The following is a 14,912-nucleotide window of genomic DNA, read 5'->3' as shown; positions in this document are numbered from 1 at the left end:
GTTGGTTGGATGATATTGATCAGCTATTCGATTCCATTGATTACACAGATGATCGCAGAATCAGGTTAGTCATTCATCAGCTACGTGGGGTTGCTAAGAGCTGGTGGATCATGACAAAGAAAGCAATAGAGAATAGAGGTACGGAAGTTACTTGGACTCTTTTTAAATCTGAATTCTATAAGCGGTTTTTTCCTATCTCGTACCGTAAGGACAAGGGAGCAGAATTTGCCAATTTGAGACAAGGGAATCTGAACATCGAAGAGTACGTTGCCAAGTTTGATAGTCTGTTGCGTTTTGCACCACTAATTGCCGGAGATGAAGAAGCTAAGGCAGATCACTTCATAAATGGCTTGAATCCTGACATCTTTACTTTGGTAAACACTGCTAGGCCAGACAACTTTGCGGATGCCATGAATCACGCAAAGGGAGTAGAAGCAGGCTTGTGGAGGCAAAGAGGTAATCAGGTAGCACCTCAGCAGTAGAGGCAGTATCAGAACCAACCATCTCAGTATCAGAATCAGCCACCTCAGCATCAGAACCAGCAGCAGAGGTATGAAGGTGGTAACAGTGGGGGGAAACAGAAAGGATCAGTACAAGGCAAGAGCTAAACAGTTCAAGAGGCAGGGGAACAGTTCGTCCAGTTCCAGTGGTTCGAAGCAATTCGGTTCAGGACCGAGTTCTGGGTCATCATCATTGTACTGCAGCAAGTGTGGAGGAAGACACTCACCGGATCAGTGTGTGGGAGTCTTCGGAAATTGTAACACATGTCAGCAACCGGGACACTTCTCTAAGGTGTGCCCTCAGCGTAATAGAGATAGAGATCAGAGTGGGAGTTCGTCTAGACCTGCAGCTCAGCCTGAGAGGCAGTCTTCTGCAGTGCACTCTTTTCAGACTCAGCAGCAGAACAGACAGGGAGGTAGTACCAGTGCAAATCAGCCTTCGAGACAGCAAGCACGAGTCTTTGCTCTGACAGAGGATCAGGCTCAAGCAGCACCTAACGATGTTATAGCAGGTAACTGTTCGATTTTCGGTTATTCTGCTCATGTCTTGATAGATACATGTGCTTTTCATTCTTTTATCTCTGAGAAATTTGTATTATAGCATGCTTTGCCAACTGAATTGTTGCCTACAGTAGTAGCTGTTACTTCACCTTTGGGTGGAGGAATTGTTTCTGTCAGAGTAGTCGGGAACTGTGAACTGTGTTTTGAAGGAAATTTTTTAGAATTCGACTGTATTGTACTTGGACTGTCAGATTTTGATTGTATTGTTGGGATAGATGCTTTAACCAAGTACAGGGCGACAGTCGATTGTTTCCAGAAAGTTGTCAGGTTCAGACCTGAAATGGCAGACGAGTGGAAATTCTTTGGTAAGGGTTCTCGATCTAGAATTCCTTTGATTTCAGTGTTATCTACTCGTTTGCTACAGAGAGGTGCAGAAGGATTTTTTATTTATGCGGTTGATGTACTGAAATCTAGCCCAGCTTTGGTAGATTTACCGGTGGTTAGAGAATTTGCTGATGTGTTCCTGGAAGATGTTTCTGGTTTGCCACCTATTCGAGAAATCGAATTCAGCATTGACTTAGTGCCAGATACTCAACCTATTTAAAAAGCTCCTTATCGTATGGCACTTGTTGAATTGAGAGAGTTGAAGGAGCAGCTTGAGGATTTGATTGCCAAGGGATACATCAGACCTAGTGTATCACCTTGGGGTGCTCCTGTTCTATTCGTTCGGAAGAAGGATGGTTCTATGCGGCTCTGTATCGACTACCGTCAATTGAATCAGGCTATAGTTAAGAACAGGTATCCTTTACCCCGAATAGATGACTTGTTTGATCAACTGCAGGGTTCTTCTATCTACTCTAAGATTGATCTGAGGTCAGGTTATCACCAGTTGAGAGTGCGAGAGGAAGACGTTCCTAAGACCGCATTCAGAACAAGGTATGGTCATTTTGAGTTTATAGTCATGCCGTTTGGTTTGACTAACGCCCCAGCGGTTTTTATGGGTTTGATGAACCGTATCTTTCAGCGTTATTTAGATGAGTTCGTCATTATCTTTATCGATGATATTCTTATCTACTCGAAGAACCGTACTGACCATGCAGAGCACTTGAGGACCGTATTGCAGATTTTGCGAGTTGAGCAGTTGTTTGCTAAGCTGTCGAAATGCGAATTTTGGTTAGATCGAGTTGTCTTTCTCGGTCATATTATTTCTGAAGATGGGATTTCTGTCGATCCCAGCAAGATTGAAGTGGTTATGAATTGGCCTAGACCTGCTTCAGTGCCGGAGATCCGAAGCTTCATGGGTTTAGCTGGTTATTACCGTCGTTTCATCGAGGGTTTCTCGTCTATTGCCAAGCCTATTACCCAGCTGACTCAGAAGAATGCGCCTTTTGTTTGGACTCCAGATTGTGAGGCTAGCTTTGTTGATCTGAAGAGGAGACTGACCAGTGCTCCAATTCTTTCTATTCCGAAGGGTACTGGAGGTTTCACAGTATATTGTGATGCTTCTAACCGAGGCTTGGGTTGTGTTCTTATGCAGCATAAGCATGTGATAGCGTATGCATCGAGGTAGCTGAAACCGCACGAGACTCGTTATCCGGTCCATGATCTTGAACTAGCTGCGATCGTCTTTGCTCTGAAGATCTGGCGTCACTATCTTTATGGTGAGTCTTTCGAGATCTTTTCTGACCATAAGAGCCTTAAGTACTTGTTTTCACAGGCAGAGCTAAATATGAGACAGAGAAGATGGTTAGATCTGTTGAAGGATTTCGACTGTGAAATCAAGTACTATCCGGGGAAGTCTAATGCAGTTGCAGATGCCTTGAGCCGAAAGCTTTGTTCTTTATCTCTTTCTACTATTGGTGTTTATCAGTTGATCGATGATTGTTGCACTTCTGGTTTAGAGTTTGAAACAGATAGGGAGACTATCAGAGTGTTTGCTATTCAAGCCGAGCCAGAGTTGTTTGTTGCAATCAGAGAAGCACAGAAGTCTGAGCCGAGCATCCAGATTTTAGTAGAGAAAGTCAGATCGGGTCATCAGTCTGAATTCCAGGTTAGAGATGATGTTTTGTTCGTGAATAACCGTATTGTTGTGCCTGATATTTCGGAGTTGAGACAGCGTATTCTCCGAGAGGCTCATTGCAGTCGGTTTAGTATTCATCCTGGAGGTCGTAAGATGTACAACGATCTGAAGAACCAGTTCTTGTGGAAGATAATGAAGAGCGACGTAGCGAGGTTTGTATCTCGGTGTTTGAATTGTCAACAGGTGAAAGCAGAACGGAAGCGACCAGGAGGTCTGTTGCACAGTCTATCTGTTCCTGAATGGAAGTGGGATCACATTTCCATGGATTTTGTCACGAAGCTACCACGATCCGTTCGAGGATGCGATGCCATTTGGGTAGTGATCGATCGATTGACAAAGTCTGCGTGTTTTATTCCGTACAGGATGACGTATCGTCATGATCAGATGGCTGAGTTGTATGTTAGCAATGTTGTGAGATTGCATGGTGTGCCGAAGTCGATCGTTTCAGACAGAGATCCTAGATTCACTTCTCACTTCTGGCACAGTCTTTAGGGGGCACTTGGTACTCGATTGCATCTGAGTACAGCTTATCATCCTCAGACCGATGGACAGTTAGAGCGGACTATCCAGACGTTAGAGGATATGCTGCGAGCGGTAGTGCTAGACTTTGGCACTAGTTGGCAGGATTCTTTGCCTCTTGTCGAGTTTTCTTACAACAACAGCTTCCAAGCGAGTATCGGTAGAGCACCTTTTGAGGCATTGTACGGTAAGAAATGCCGATATCCGTTGTTTTGGGATGACTTGTCCGAGTCACCAGATTTGGGACCGGATATGCTTAGAGATATGGCAGAGCAGGTTAAGATCATTCAGACCAGAATAAAGTCAGCTCAAGATAGACAGGCGAAGTATGAGAATGTCAGGCGTACACCTCTAAGTTTTGATCAGGAAGACCGAGTCTTTCTGAAGATTTCTCCGTTCAGAGGCACTGTCAGATTCGGTAAGAGAGGGAAATTATCTCCGAGATTCATCGGGCCGTACGAGATTCTCGAGAAGATAGGCGATCTTGTGTAACGACCCACTGTATCAAGACGGGTCTTTTCAACGTGCTTATGTCCTCACTCACACGCACCCTGAAAAACTTCCCAGGGGGTCACCCATCCTATAATTGCCCCAAGTCAAGCACGCTTAACTTTGGAGTTCTTATGTGATGAGCTTCCGAAAAGAATATGCACCTTCTTGATATGAGCAGTACATATGAAATCTTTTAATCCCTCCTCAACTATGTAGTCCCATACCTACACAGTCTCAGAATCCCCTCTCATTCCGGCACGGGATCGGTTTATTCATGTCTCCCTCCGCCTAGAAGCCTACCAGGAGCCGCTCATTGTCCGTGCAACCTCTTGGCACCGGCGATCACTCCCTGCCTCTTCAGCCCCGGGCGTCACATGCCCACCAGCTTCCGCTTGGTTCGTCCCCGAACCATACCGTACTAAGAGAGGTCGGCTTTGATACCATTTGTAACGACCCACTGTATCAAGACGGGTCTTTTCAGCGTGCTTATGTCCTCACTCACACGCACCCTGAAAAACTTCCCAGGGGGTCACCCATCCTATAATTGCCCCAAGTCAAGCACGCTTAACTTTGGAGTTCTTATGTGATGAGCTTCCGAAAAGAAGATGCACCTTCTTGATATGAGCAGTACATATGAAATCTTTTAATCCCTCCTCAACTATGTAGTCCCATACCTACACAGTCTCAGAATCCCCTCTCATTCCGGCACGGGATCGGTTTATTCATGTCTCCCTCCGCCTAGAAGCCTACCAGGAGCCGCTCATTGTCCGTGCAACCTCTTGGCACCGGCGATCACTCCCTGCCTCTTCAGCCCCGGGCGTCACATCTTGCCTGCAGGCTTGCACTTCCTCCGTCTTTATCTGGTATTCATGACATTTTTCACGTCTCTATGCTGCAAAAGTATCATCCAGATCCTTCTCATATCCTTCAGCCTGACGAAGCCGAGTTAGACGAGACTCTGAGCTACTTTGAGCGACCGATTCAGATCCTTGATCGGAAGGAGAAACAACTCAGGACCAAGTCGATTCCGTTGGTGAAAGTGCAGTGGAGCCTTCACGGCATCGAGGAAGCGACTTGGGAGACAGAGTCTGACATGAGACAACGATTTCCGGAGTTATTCGGATGACGTGAGTTCTTCTTACTGTCTTTAGTTCTTTATTCTATCTTATGAATTGTGGTTCTCGTTGATTTCGAGGACGAAATCTCTTCTTAGTGGGGAGAATTGTAACGCCCCGTTTTTATCTTAAATGAGTTTATTTGAGTTAATCGGAGATTGCAGATTTCGCGAGCCGACTTGATTTTGATCAGGGTCCTTTTTGCAAAAATTGGATTTTTCAGGGACTAAAACGCAATTAATGGATTTTATATATTATCTTGTCTAGTTTGACTTGGTCCATTCTCTCCCTCTCCTTCCCCTTGCACGCATCCTCCATTGAAGACGCCCCATTGAGCTTCCAAGCTTTCTGATTTCAGTCCGAGCTCGATCCGGCCGTTTGAATTTATTTCTGAAGGCAGATTAGTGATCACTGCAGTGAGAGCTCCGTTATACCGTAAGTATTTCTCCGATCAGATATGTTTTGTTTTTCGGAGGTTGTTAGAATCGATCTAGATTCTAGTATGTTGTTCTTGGCAGAGTTCTGATCGTTTATTATCTGTCGGTTTTGAATTAGAGCGACGTTCGGATTTGTTGTGATTTTTGGAAGCCATTTTCGAAAGTTTGAGTTTTGAGATTTGTTGGGATTGCCATGTTGTTGTTGTATTAGCATTGTTATGAGATTATATCGGTATTAAACTGCTGTCTGCGTTTCCGGTTTGTTCAGTTTTTAGCCGTTATGCCGTCGGTTTGAGTTTTGGGATTTCGAACCGTTTTTGAGTTGTTGAACTTGGCTTGTAAGTTGATCATGGTTATTGACCTTTGATTTGTATCTGAACAGATTCGTTTGGAGTTTGTCAAGCCCAAGGTTAACAGCATTTGTTCGTTTCAGAGATTTGGATGAAGATACCTTGAGCCTTGTTGTTGTTTAGATTGGTTAGACTTTGATACAATATTTTGTTGTAGCTTCCCAGAAGTTGGAACTACTGCCTTGAAAGGTAAAAGCAGTCATCGATAGCGGGATAGCATACTCGGGACAGTTGGTTCTCGAGTTTCCCTTAAAAGCACATACTTGCATCTACACTTGTTCTAGCATGAGGAACTTGTGTCTTGTTGAATTGCTTGAGCTTTTATTATATGGCTATGTTTTATATTCTGTTATGCATTCATCTTGAGCCAAATTTGATTTCAGCGGGCAGAATAGCCCTTTTTGTTTAGACGTTTGGGAACTATAATTGAGTGGCCTAGTCGTAGTCATTTCGCCTAGTGCTAGCATACTCATTATAGTTGCTCAAAGTCTAGAGGAGTGGGATACGTGGCACCACCTCGATTGGAAGAGTCGGTGAGTGGTTACGTGATCTCATCCTCGGGATCCCAAAAGCACAACAGAAATCCCTCGTTTATCAGATTTGATATCCCGGTTTAAAGACATGCCTTTCATTACGTTGTTATTGATTTTGTTGTTGTTTTGAAAGCATGTTTGTTGTTGTATTACTTGTATGTTGCTTTTACTGGGATTATCATTCTCACCGGTTATCCGGCTGTTGCTTTGTTTTGTATGTGTACTTGGCAACAGGTGGGGCAGGATCAAGTCAGAAGAGGCATGGTTAGCTTTGAGGGAATGATGTAGAAGTGAGACTCGGTTTAGAAGTCTTGTTAGCATGACAATCTAGTTTATGTTTTGAAGCATGTTAAGAACTGGAACTTGGATTGGAAGTGGTCTTGCTTGTGGTTAGAACTTTTGTATTCTGTATTCGGCTTGTAATAGCTAGTATCGATGCGTGTTCTTCACTTTTATGTATTTAAATGCTATGTTGTTGGATATATATTAGTTGGATCATGTTAGAGTACTTTTGGTTATGTTATTGCACTTTTGGAGGCTTGTTTTGAGCCAATTCAGCAGGTCATGCGCGCCCGCGCATCCCGCACTTCATTTCGGAAGTTTTGGGCAGAGATTCAGGCGCGCCCGCGCCTCAAGCGGCGCGCCCGCGCGTCCTATTTTAAAAAAAAATGTTCTTGGCTTTTAATTGCTTACTTATTGAATTACTCCTTTAATTGTTGTTTAGAACCGAGGTCTCACAAAAGGCCTTGCCAACTGTGCAAAATTCTCGATGAACCGACGGTAATATCCAGCTAGACCCAAGAAACTACGAATCTCAGCAACCGTCGTCGGACGAGACCAGTTCAGCACTGCCTCTATCTTACTAGGATCAACAGATATCTCTTTATTAGAAATCACATGATCGAGAAACACTACCCGATCAAGCCAGAATTCATACTTGCTCAATTTCGCATACAGCTGCTTATCTCGTAACGTCTGTAAAACAATCCTTAGATGTTGTGCATTCTCATCCTTGTCATGATAATAGACAAGAATATCATCAATGAAGACGATGACAAATCTATCCAGATACTCTCGAAATATCTGATTCATCAGATTCATAAAGACTGCCGGTGCATTCGTCAAACCGAATGGCATCACCAGAAATTCATAATGCCCGTATCTGGTCCTGAAAGCAGTCGTAGATATATCTGAGTCTCGTACCCGCATCTGATGGTATCCAGATCTCATATCTATCTTCGAGTAAACAGAAGTACCCTGTAATTGATCGAACAGATCATCAATCCGCGACAAAGGATACTTATTCTTGATGGTGACACGATTCAACTGCCTATAATCAATACATAATCGCATCGATCCATCCTTCTTCTTGACAAATAAAACAGGTGCTCCCCATGGATAAACACTCGGACGGATATATCCCTTATCAAGCAAATCCTGTAACTGCTGTTTCAATTCCCTCATCTCTGAAGGTGCTAGACGATAAGGTGCTCGGGATATAGGCGTAGTTCCTGGTACTAAATCAATACCAAATTCAACCTCTCGCACCGGAGGAAAACCAGGAATCTCATCAGGGAATACGTCAGGAAACTCGCTGAAAACCGGTAACTGATCAATACCCGTACTACTCGTGGATATATCAACTACATAGATGAGGTAGCCCTCCCCACCTGACTCCAAGACATGACATGCCTTCAGAGCCGAAACAAGTGGCATCAGAGGTCGCGCACCCTCACCATAAAAATACCAGCTATCACCCTCAATCGGATGAAACTGTACCAGACGCTGATAACAATCCACAGTAGCGTGATACAAAGTCAGCATATCTATTCCCAAGATACAGTCAAAATCTGCCATCGCTAATATCATCAAATTAGCTGCTAACATATTACCCTCAAACTCCATAAGGCAACCCATCACTAGACGCTTAGTTACTATCTCTTGCTCCAATGGAGTAGATACAACTAAATCCATATCTAATGATACATAAGGTAATCTATGTCTCTTAACAAAGCGACTAGAAATAAAGGAATGCGATGCTCCAGTATCAATTAATACAAGTGCAGGAATACCACATAACAGAAAGGTACCTGCCAACATGCGATCGCTTCCCTCTGTAGCCTGCTTCTGAGACAGAGCAAACACCTGCCCTTGAGTCTGGGGACGATAACCAGAAGAACTCTGTGGTGGTGACTGCTGACGTGGAACAATAGAAGCCTGAGATCCAACTTGTGATCCCGATCCACTAGCAGAACCCATGCGCTGAGGACAATCTCTCCGCAGATGTTCCTGCTGACCGCAAATATAACAAGCATCAGTAGCTCTCCGACATGAAGCTGCAGGATGCTTCCCTCCACAATGGCTACAAAATTCCTCCTTCTTCTTCTTCTTCCCAAAACGGAACATACCTCGTGAACCACGAGATCCAGATGAAGTAGTAGGAGTAGAAGAATACGTAGCTCCAGATTGCACAACAGATTGAGCTCGAGGCTCAAAAGATCCACTAGGCTGTCCTGGCATCATCAATTGTGCCTGCCTGTTGCTAGTCTCCACAAGACGGCAACGGTTTACCAAAGTCTCAAAAGATACCGGGTCATCACAAACGACAACCTGAGAGTAGATATCTTGGTTCAAACCTTGTAGAAAAATATCATATTTCGACGCATCACTCTCATTGATATGAGGACTGAAAGGTAGCAGATCAAGAAATCGTTGCTGATATTGATCAATAGTCATTGATCCTTGCCTCAGAGTAAGCAACTCCATAGATCGTGCTTGGCGAACAGCCGGAGGAAAATACAATTTCTGAAACTCCCAACAAAAATCCCCCCAAGTCACCTGTTCTCTCTCAGTACGTGCCTGAGCAGCCTTGGCATCCCACCAAAAATGTGCTCGATCCCCTAGAACGAATTCTAGAACTTTCAGTTTCTGATCCTCAGTACAATCAAAAGCACGAAAAGTACTCTCGAGTTTAGACATCCAACTCCTCGCCTATTCAGGATTCTCGCCTCCCACCAAAGGTTTCGGTCCTACTTGCATGAACTTATTGATAGAGTAGCAACGTCTACCCTCATGATGACGATGATTATCATCATGATGATGATGGCGACGATGATGATGACCACCTCCCTGGCCAACACTACCATGACTCTCGTCAGCCATATCCTGAAAAGAATTGCACATTAAAATCCCAAATGCGCAAGAATTACTCAAGACTAATCTAAATCCCAAGTACTAATCCCAAAATCTAAGCATGCTCTGATACCAAAAATGTAGCGACCCTGCATGGAATCACCTACTAACTGGAAACTAATAGAATGTATTAAATTTAATACAGAAAAATACTTAACAGAGTAAAAACGTGCGGAAACATAATCATAATTTATATATCAGCTTAGTAACATAATCCAGGCTTAAATCTGTAGTGATACAACCAAATCGAAAGCTTAAATAGTAAACATTATACAGCTATATCGAATCCTACTGTATAATAAAATCCTCAAGGTTCCTGCTCCCTAGTCTTGCCTTGAACTACCAGCTCCGTCCATCCTGCGACCTGCCCCATGAAATATGGTGTCCAAGATAACAACTAGGACGTGAGTGCTAACGCCCAGTACATAGACATGAGTAAACATACGTATATAATGCATGCAACATGATGACTGGTACAGGGTCATCTGAAAAATCATGCTCAGAACCGGCGCCACATGAGTGCTGCCACCGCATGGATCAACCTCTGGGTGCAACCACACTCGTCTAGTACACCAGAGTAGACAAACATAAATGCCCCCGCCGTCGCGGTACTCTCAGTGACAGACTATCGAATATAGAGCTGAGCGGCTCTATAGTCAGGTATAACAAGGTATAGGCTCAACGTGTATATGCACATGACATATGAATATAGAAAGCGGTAAATCATATATCATGCCATATAATAATGCCAAATAAAATGCAACATATAAACATGTATACTCGCTGGCAATCTCAGTCAATATGTACATACCTCTATGATAGTTCAAGTATAGTAAGATTCTAGGTTCCAAGCCTATATTCAAAAGTTCACCGTATCACTACATAAATTCTATAAGCCTTAACTAAGCTAATAAGTACTCCCAAAACTTAAATAGATTCCCGGACCATACCTTCGTCCGTAGTTAGCCCTTTGGAGTCGCTAGTCCCGGATGACTATAACCACACCTTGGTTATTCCAGAACCTCTATTATAACCGATAGAACCCTCAAGTGTATATCTCACATTATATAACTGTAGAAGGAAACTCGGGAATTCGTATTTAGAAATGAATCTGAGAAGCCCTATTTATAGGCAAAATTCCCGGCCAGGATCGGAACTTCCGATTTCAGGATCGGAGCTTCCGATCCAGCTCATTGCATGCATGTGTGACACGTCGGGATCGGAACTTCCGATCGGGTGATCGGAGCTTCCGATCTGCTCTACGTTCAACACTTGTCAAAATTCGTGGCTGAGTCATCGAGCATTGCTGGCAGCTGGAGATCGGAACTTCCGTTCCAGGATCGGAGCTTCCGATCTCTGTGCTTCCGCTGAGCTTCCGAAGTGGCTAGGATCGGAACTTCTGATCTGGGTTCGGAGCTTCCGATCTGGCCCAAAGTCAAAAGCCCAAATTCTCTTTCGAAGTCCAATAATACTCCGAAATTACTAACCCTTAATCATGTTTAATATATTATTATCTTAAAATGGAACCTGGGTTACTATAGTGCTTGTATGTTACCCATATTTTTATATTCAATTCCTAAAATGCCCCTCCCCTCATTTATTTTAATCAATTATTCGGTTTTTTTTCTTATCTCCCTTCGTTGTCTTTTTCATTCTCACTTTACCAGTCAAAGCCATGGAATCCAAAGCTCCATTTAATTCAACCAAGAAGCCCATGTTGGACTTAAGGTATCCGATTCCTCCACTGTGTGCCTGCAACAAGAGAGCAGAAATTAAGGTTGTGATGTCCGAGAGAAAAAAATCAAAAGGTATGTTGTATTATAGTTGTACATTGAACAACTGTGGGTTCTTTGGATGGTACAAGCCCGAGACACACACGTTGGTACCAAATGGTGGCGAAAAAGAATCAAGGGAGACTAATTGCAGCAGTTTCAGTTGTCCTGAAACTAGAGTCAAGGCTCCTGAAGATGGCGAAGCTAACTCCAAGGAGCCAGCATTGATGCAAGATCCATCGGTCACTGGTTATGTGCATGTTTCCTGGGTTGCCTGTGACTTGCTTTTCCTTGTGCTCATCGGCCTTCTTTCTAAGTGATAGTGTGTTCATGTAATTGGTAGTTATCATGTGCTTTGATGTATTAAGTACTGGAGTTTTAGTTATGGTAGAATTTTGGTGTAGTATGGGAGAATTCCAGTATCGTATGCATTTGGTCATGGATTGTTTGCTCCTGTATTTGGTTATGAATGAGATCAAAATTATGTTTATTGTGTTGATAAGTTTTTGTTTACTGCATTAGTGTTATCAATATAAAATAAAGGACTGAAGCTCAATACAATCTCAATACAATTCAGAAACCACAAGCTCAATTACACTTAACAAAACCAAAAGACATCATATTCAAGTTTTTATCATTAGAGTCAAAGTTTTCAACAATTTCCATTAAACCAAAATACAAAACATTAAATTAGAGGACATTTTCTCTAAATTTCCTGATAAACACCAAACTAAAAGCCCTATTTTTCTGCAGAATGTGCACTGGAACTTGTCCTAACATGTGCATCAACATTTGCACTTGTTGCTTGAGTTCCTGCATTGGCAGCTGCACCTGCACCTGCACCTGCAATTGAACTAGCACCTGCCCTTGCACTTGCCCCTCCCAAAGCACTTGCACTTGTCCTGATCCTTGCACTTGCATTGGCCATTGCTCTGCTGTAGTGACTCATTTGCACTCTTCTATTCAAATTCTGCATTTTCTAATGTACAAAAAGTGCTTTAGAAGATAGAACATGAGAAGATAAGAACCGAATTTTGAGCATATGTGAATACACCTTCACAGAAGCAGTTGATCCATTTGCAGAAGTATTTGATGGTGCATTGTCTGCTTGTGGCTCAGAATTTGATTGTGTATCCATCTATTGAAGGTTATCCTGTGAAGAATTGTTCGACATTAGTAAATTGAAGCATTATAATTCCAAATTAATTTGTTTCTACCTTTGGATGTCTTGAGTGATGAGATGCTTGAGCTGATGAAGGCTGTGAACCTCTACTTTTCTCCCTTGTTGGTGGTCTCCTAGACGATGGATGTTGCTTTGATGGCCTAGAAGAGGCAGTCTGAGATTGCCCTGGGTTTCCATGCACCTAACACACAAAACACTGTCAATATCAATGTGAAAAGAACTTAACAATTACATTTTTATTACCTTAAAAAACTTTGATTTTGGATGAACTTCATTGGTACATGTTGCTACATTATGACCAAGTTCCAAGCATCTTGAGCAAGCATGCTTCAGTCATTTCCTTGTTGAAATGCTACCACCTTCATCTGCTTCTTTTCTTCTCAATCTTTATGGTCTTCCCTTTTGTTTCCTATAAACTGAAGCATTTAAAGGCTGGTATTGAGTTTTGAAATAGTGTTCTTGTCCAGGAACAGCATGAATGACATGAGAGTATGTCCTCAAGTATTCCATCTTGCTATAGTACTTGTGGACAAAATCTTCAATTTTCTGTCTTTCTTGACCAATTGATGTGCACGCATGCGAGCAAGGATAGCCACACAATTGGAACATGCCACATGTACATGTCCTCTTGCTCAAGTGAACCACATATTGTCCAAAAACACATTGGGCAGACAAACAGTTAACCTGATATTCTTGGTTTCCTGAGTAGAATGCATAATAGCTCCTGGAAATTTTCTGATTCTTGTTGATCCTCCTCAATATGTTGGGGCAAATGTCACCTACATATTTCTCCATTCCAGCCTTCTTCTGTTGCATTCTCTTCATCAATTTGTTTCGTATGCATTCCAGCATTGTGATGATTGACTTATCTCTTGCACCCAAGATGTAGCTGTTGAATGACTCACAAAGATTGTTCACCACCACATCACTCAAACAATCTGTTTTGAAGTAACTTCCAGCCCAATGCTCTGCTGGGATTTTTTGTAGCCATTCACTAGCTGTCTCATAAGTGGGATTCACTTTAGGATCTGCCTCAGCCATAAGTTTCATGTAATTCTCAAAATCAAACTTATTTGCTGTACATCCAACCTTCCAAAACAATCCTTTCAATTCCACTCCCCTATACTTCTTCTTGATGTTTTGGTACATGTGTCGCAAGCAGTACCTATGCTCTGAATCAGGTACAATTTCTTTTAATGCTTCAATAAGTCCCTTCTGTCTATCACTAATAAATGTCCACTTATTCTCACCCAAACCTCCTATATCATCCAATAGCTCTCTAAGGGACCATGTCCAATTCTCTCCGTTTTCTACCTGGACAACTGCCAAGGCGATGGGGACCATGTTATCATTGCCATCTCTACCAATAGCCACTAAAAGCTGCCCTCCATGAACTGTCTTAAGAAAACAACCATCCAATCCTATAATAGGCCTACATGCTGTTAAAAAACTAGCTTTCATGCCTTGCAAGCTGTAATATAGCCTATCAAATGTAGGTGGTTCCACATCTTCCTTCCTCTTAATCATTAACTTACTGCCCGGATTGAATCTCAACACTGTCTCCAAGTAATCCTACAACAGCTGGTATTGTATACTGTCCACCCCTCTAATTCTTTTCATGGCAGCTTTCTTTGCCCTCAACACCTTTCAGTAGCTAACCTCAACCCCACACTCTCTTACTATCAAATTGCTAAGTTGTTCAATATTTATGTCAGGATTGTCTTGGACAAATTTCTCAATCCTTTTGCTCAAGTAATTGTAGTTTGCAAACTTGTTTTCCCGGACTCTAGCACATGAATGTTCCCCAGTAATTGTTTTTATTTGAAATATAGGCCCACCCATAACTAAAGAAGCATGAATTCTCCAAATACATTCATTTTTGCACACAGTAGTTATTTTTTTGGACTCATTTTTCTTAAAATCCAATAGAAATCCATGTCTCACCATGTAGTCCCTCAAAACCTCTCTGAATTCACTTGCATTCTTGAACTTCATACCAACCACAAGCTGAAATCTCTCCATATCTTGACCCTCCCTGCATGTAGGATGCCTAGGGCCCTCATCTCCTGATCCATCAAGACTTACCAACTCATCATCCTCACCATCATCACTATCCCAATCATCATGACACTCACCCACCTTCCTTTTTTTCACTACCTTACTCTTGCCTTTATCATTTGTTTTTTCACAAACCTTACTCTTACCTTTGTCATTACTTTTTTCCTTAGTCCCTCCCTC

At 42.6% G+C, this 14,912-nt stretch overlaps 1 protein-coding gene across 1 annotated transcript; it reads right to left on the bottom strand.

Annotated features, from left to right (window-relative positions):
* Window positions 1-13,061: 13,061 nt before the first annotated feature.
* On the bottom strand, window positions 13,062-14,201 carry LOC140878288 (uncharacterized). The gene has a single exon (XM_073281888.1). The coding sequence runs from the start codon at window positions 14,199-14,201 to the stop codon at window positions 13,062-13,064; it is 1,140 nt and encodes a 379-aa protein (XP_073137989.1).
* Between the last annotated feature and the right edge of the window lie 711 nt (window positions 14,202-14,912).

The sequence above is a fragment of the Henckelia pumila genome, chromosome 2 (assembly GCF_033568475.1).
Source record: "Henckelia pumila isolate YLH828 chromosome 2, ASM3356847v2, whole genome shotgun sequence".
Lineage (NCBI taxonomy): Eukaryota > Viridiplantae > Streptophyta > Magnoliopsida > Lamiales > Gesneriaceae > Henckelia > Henckelia pumila.
This window is presented reverse-complemented; position numbering and strand designations above follow the sequence as displayed.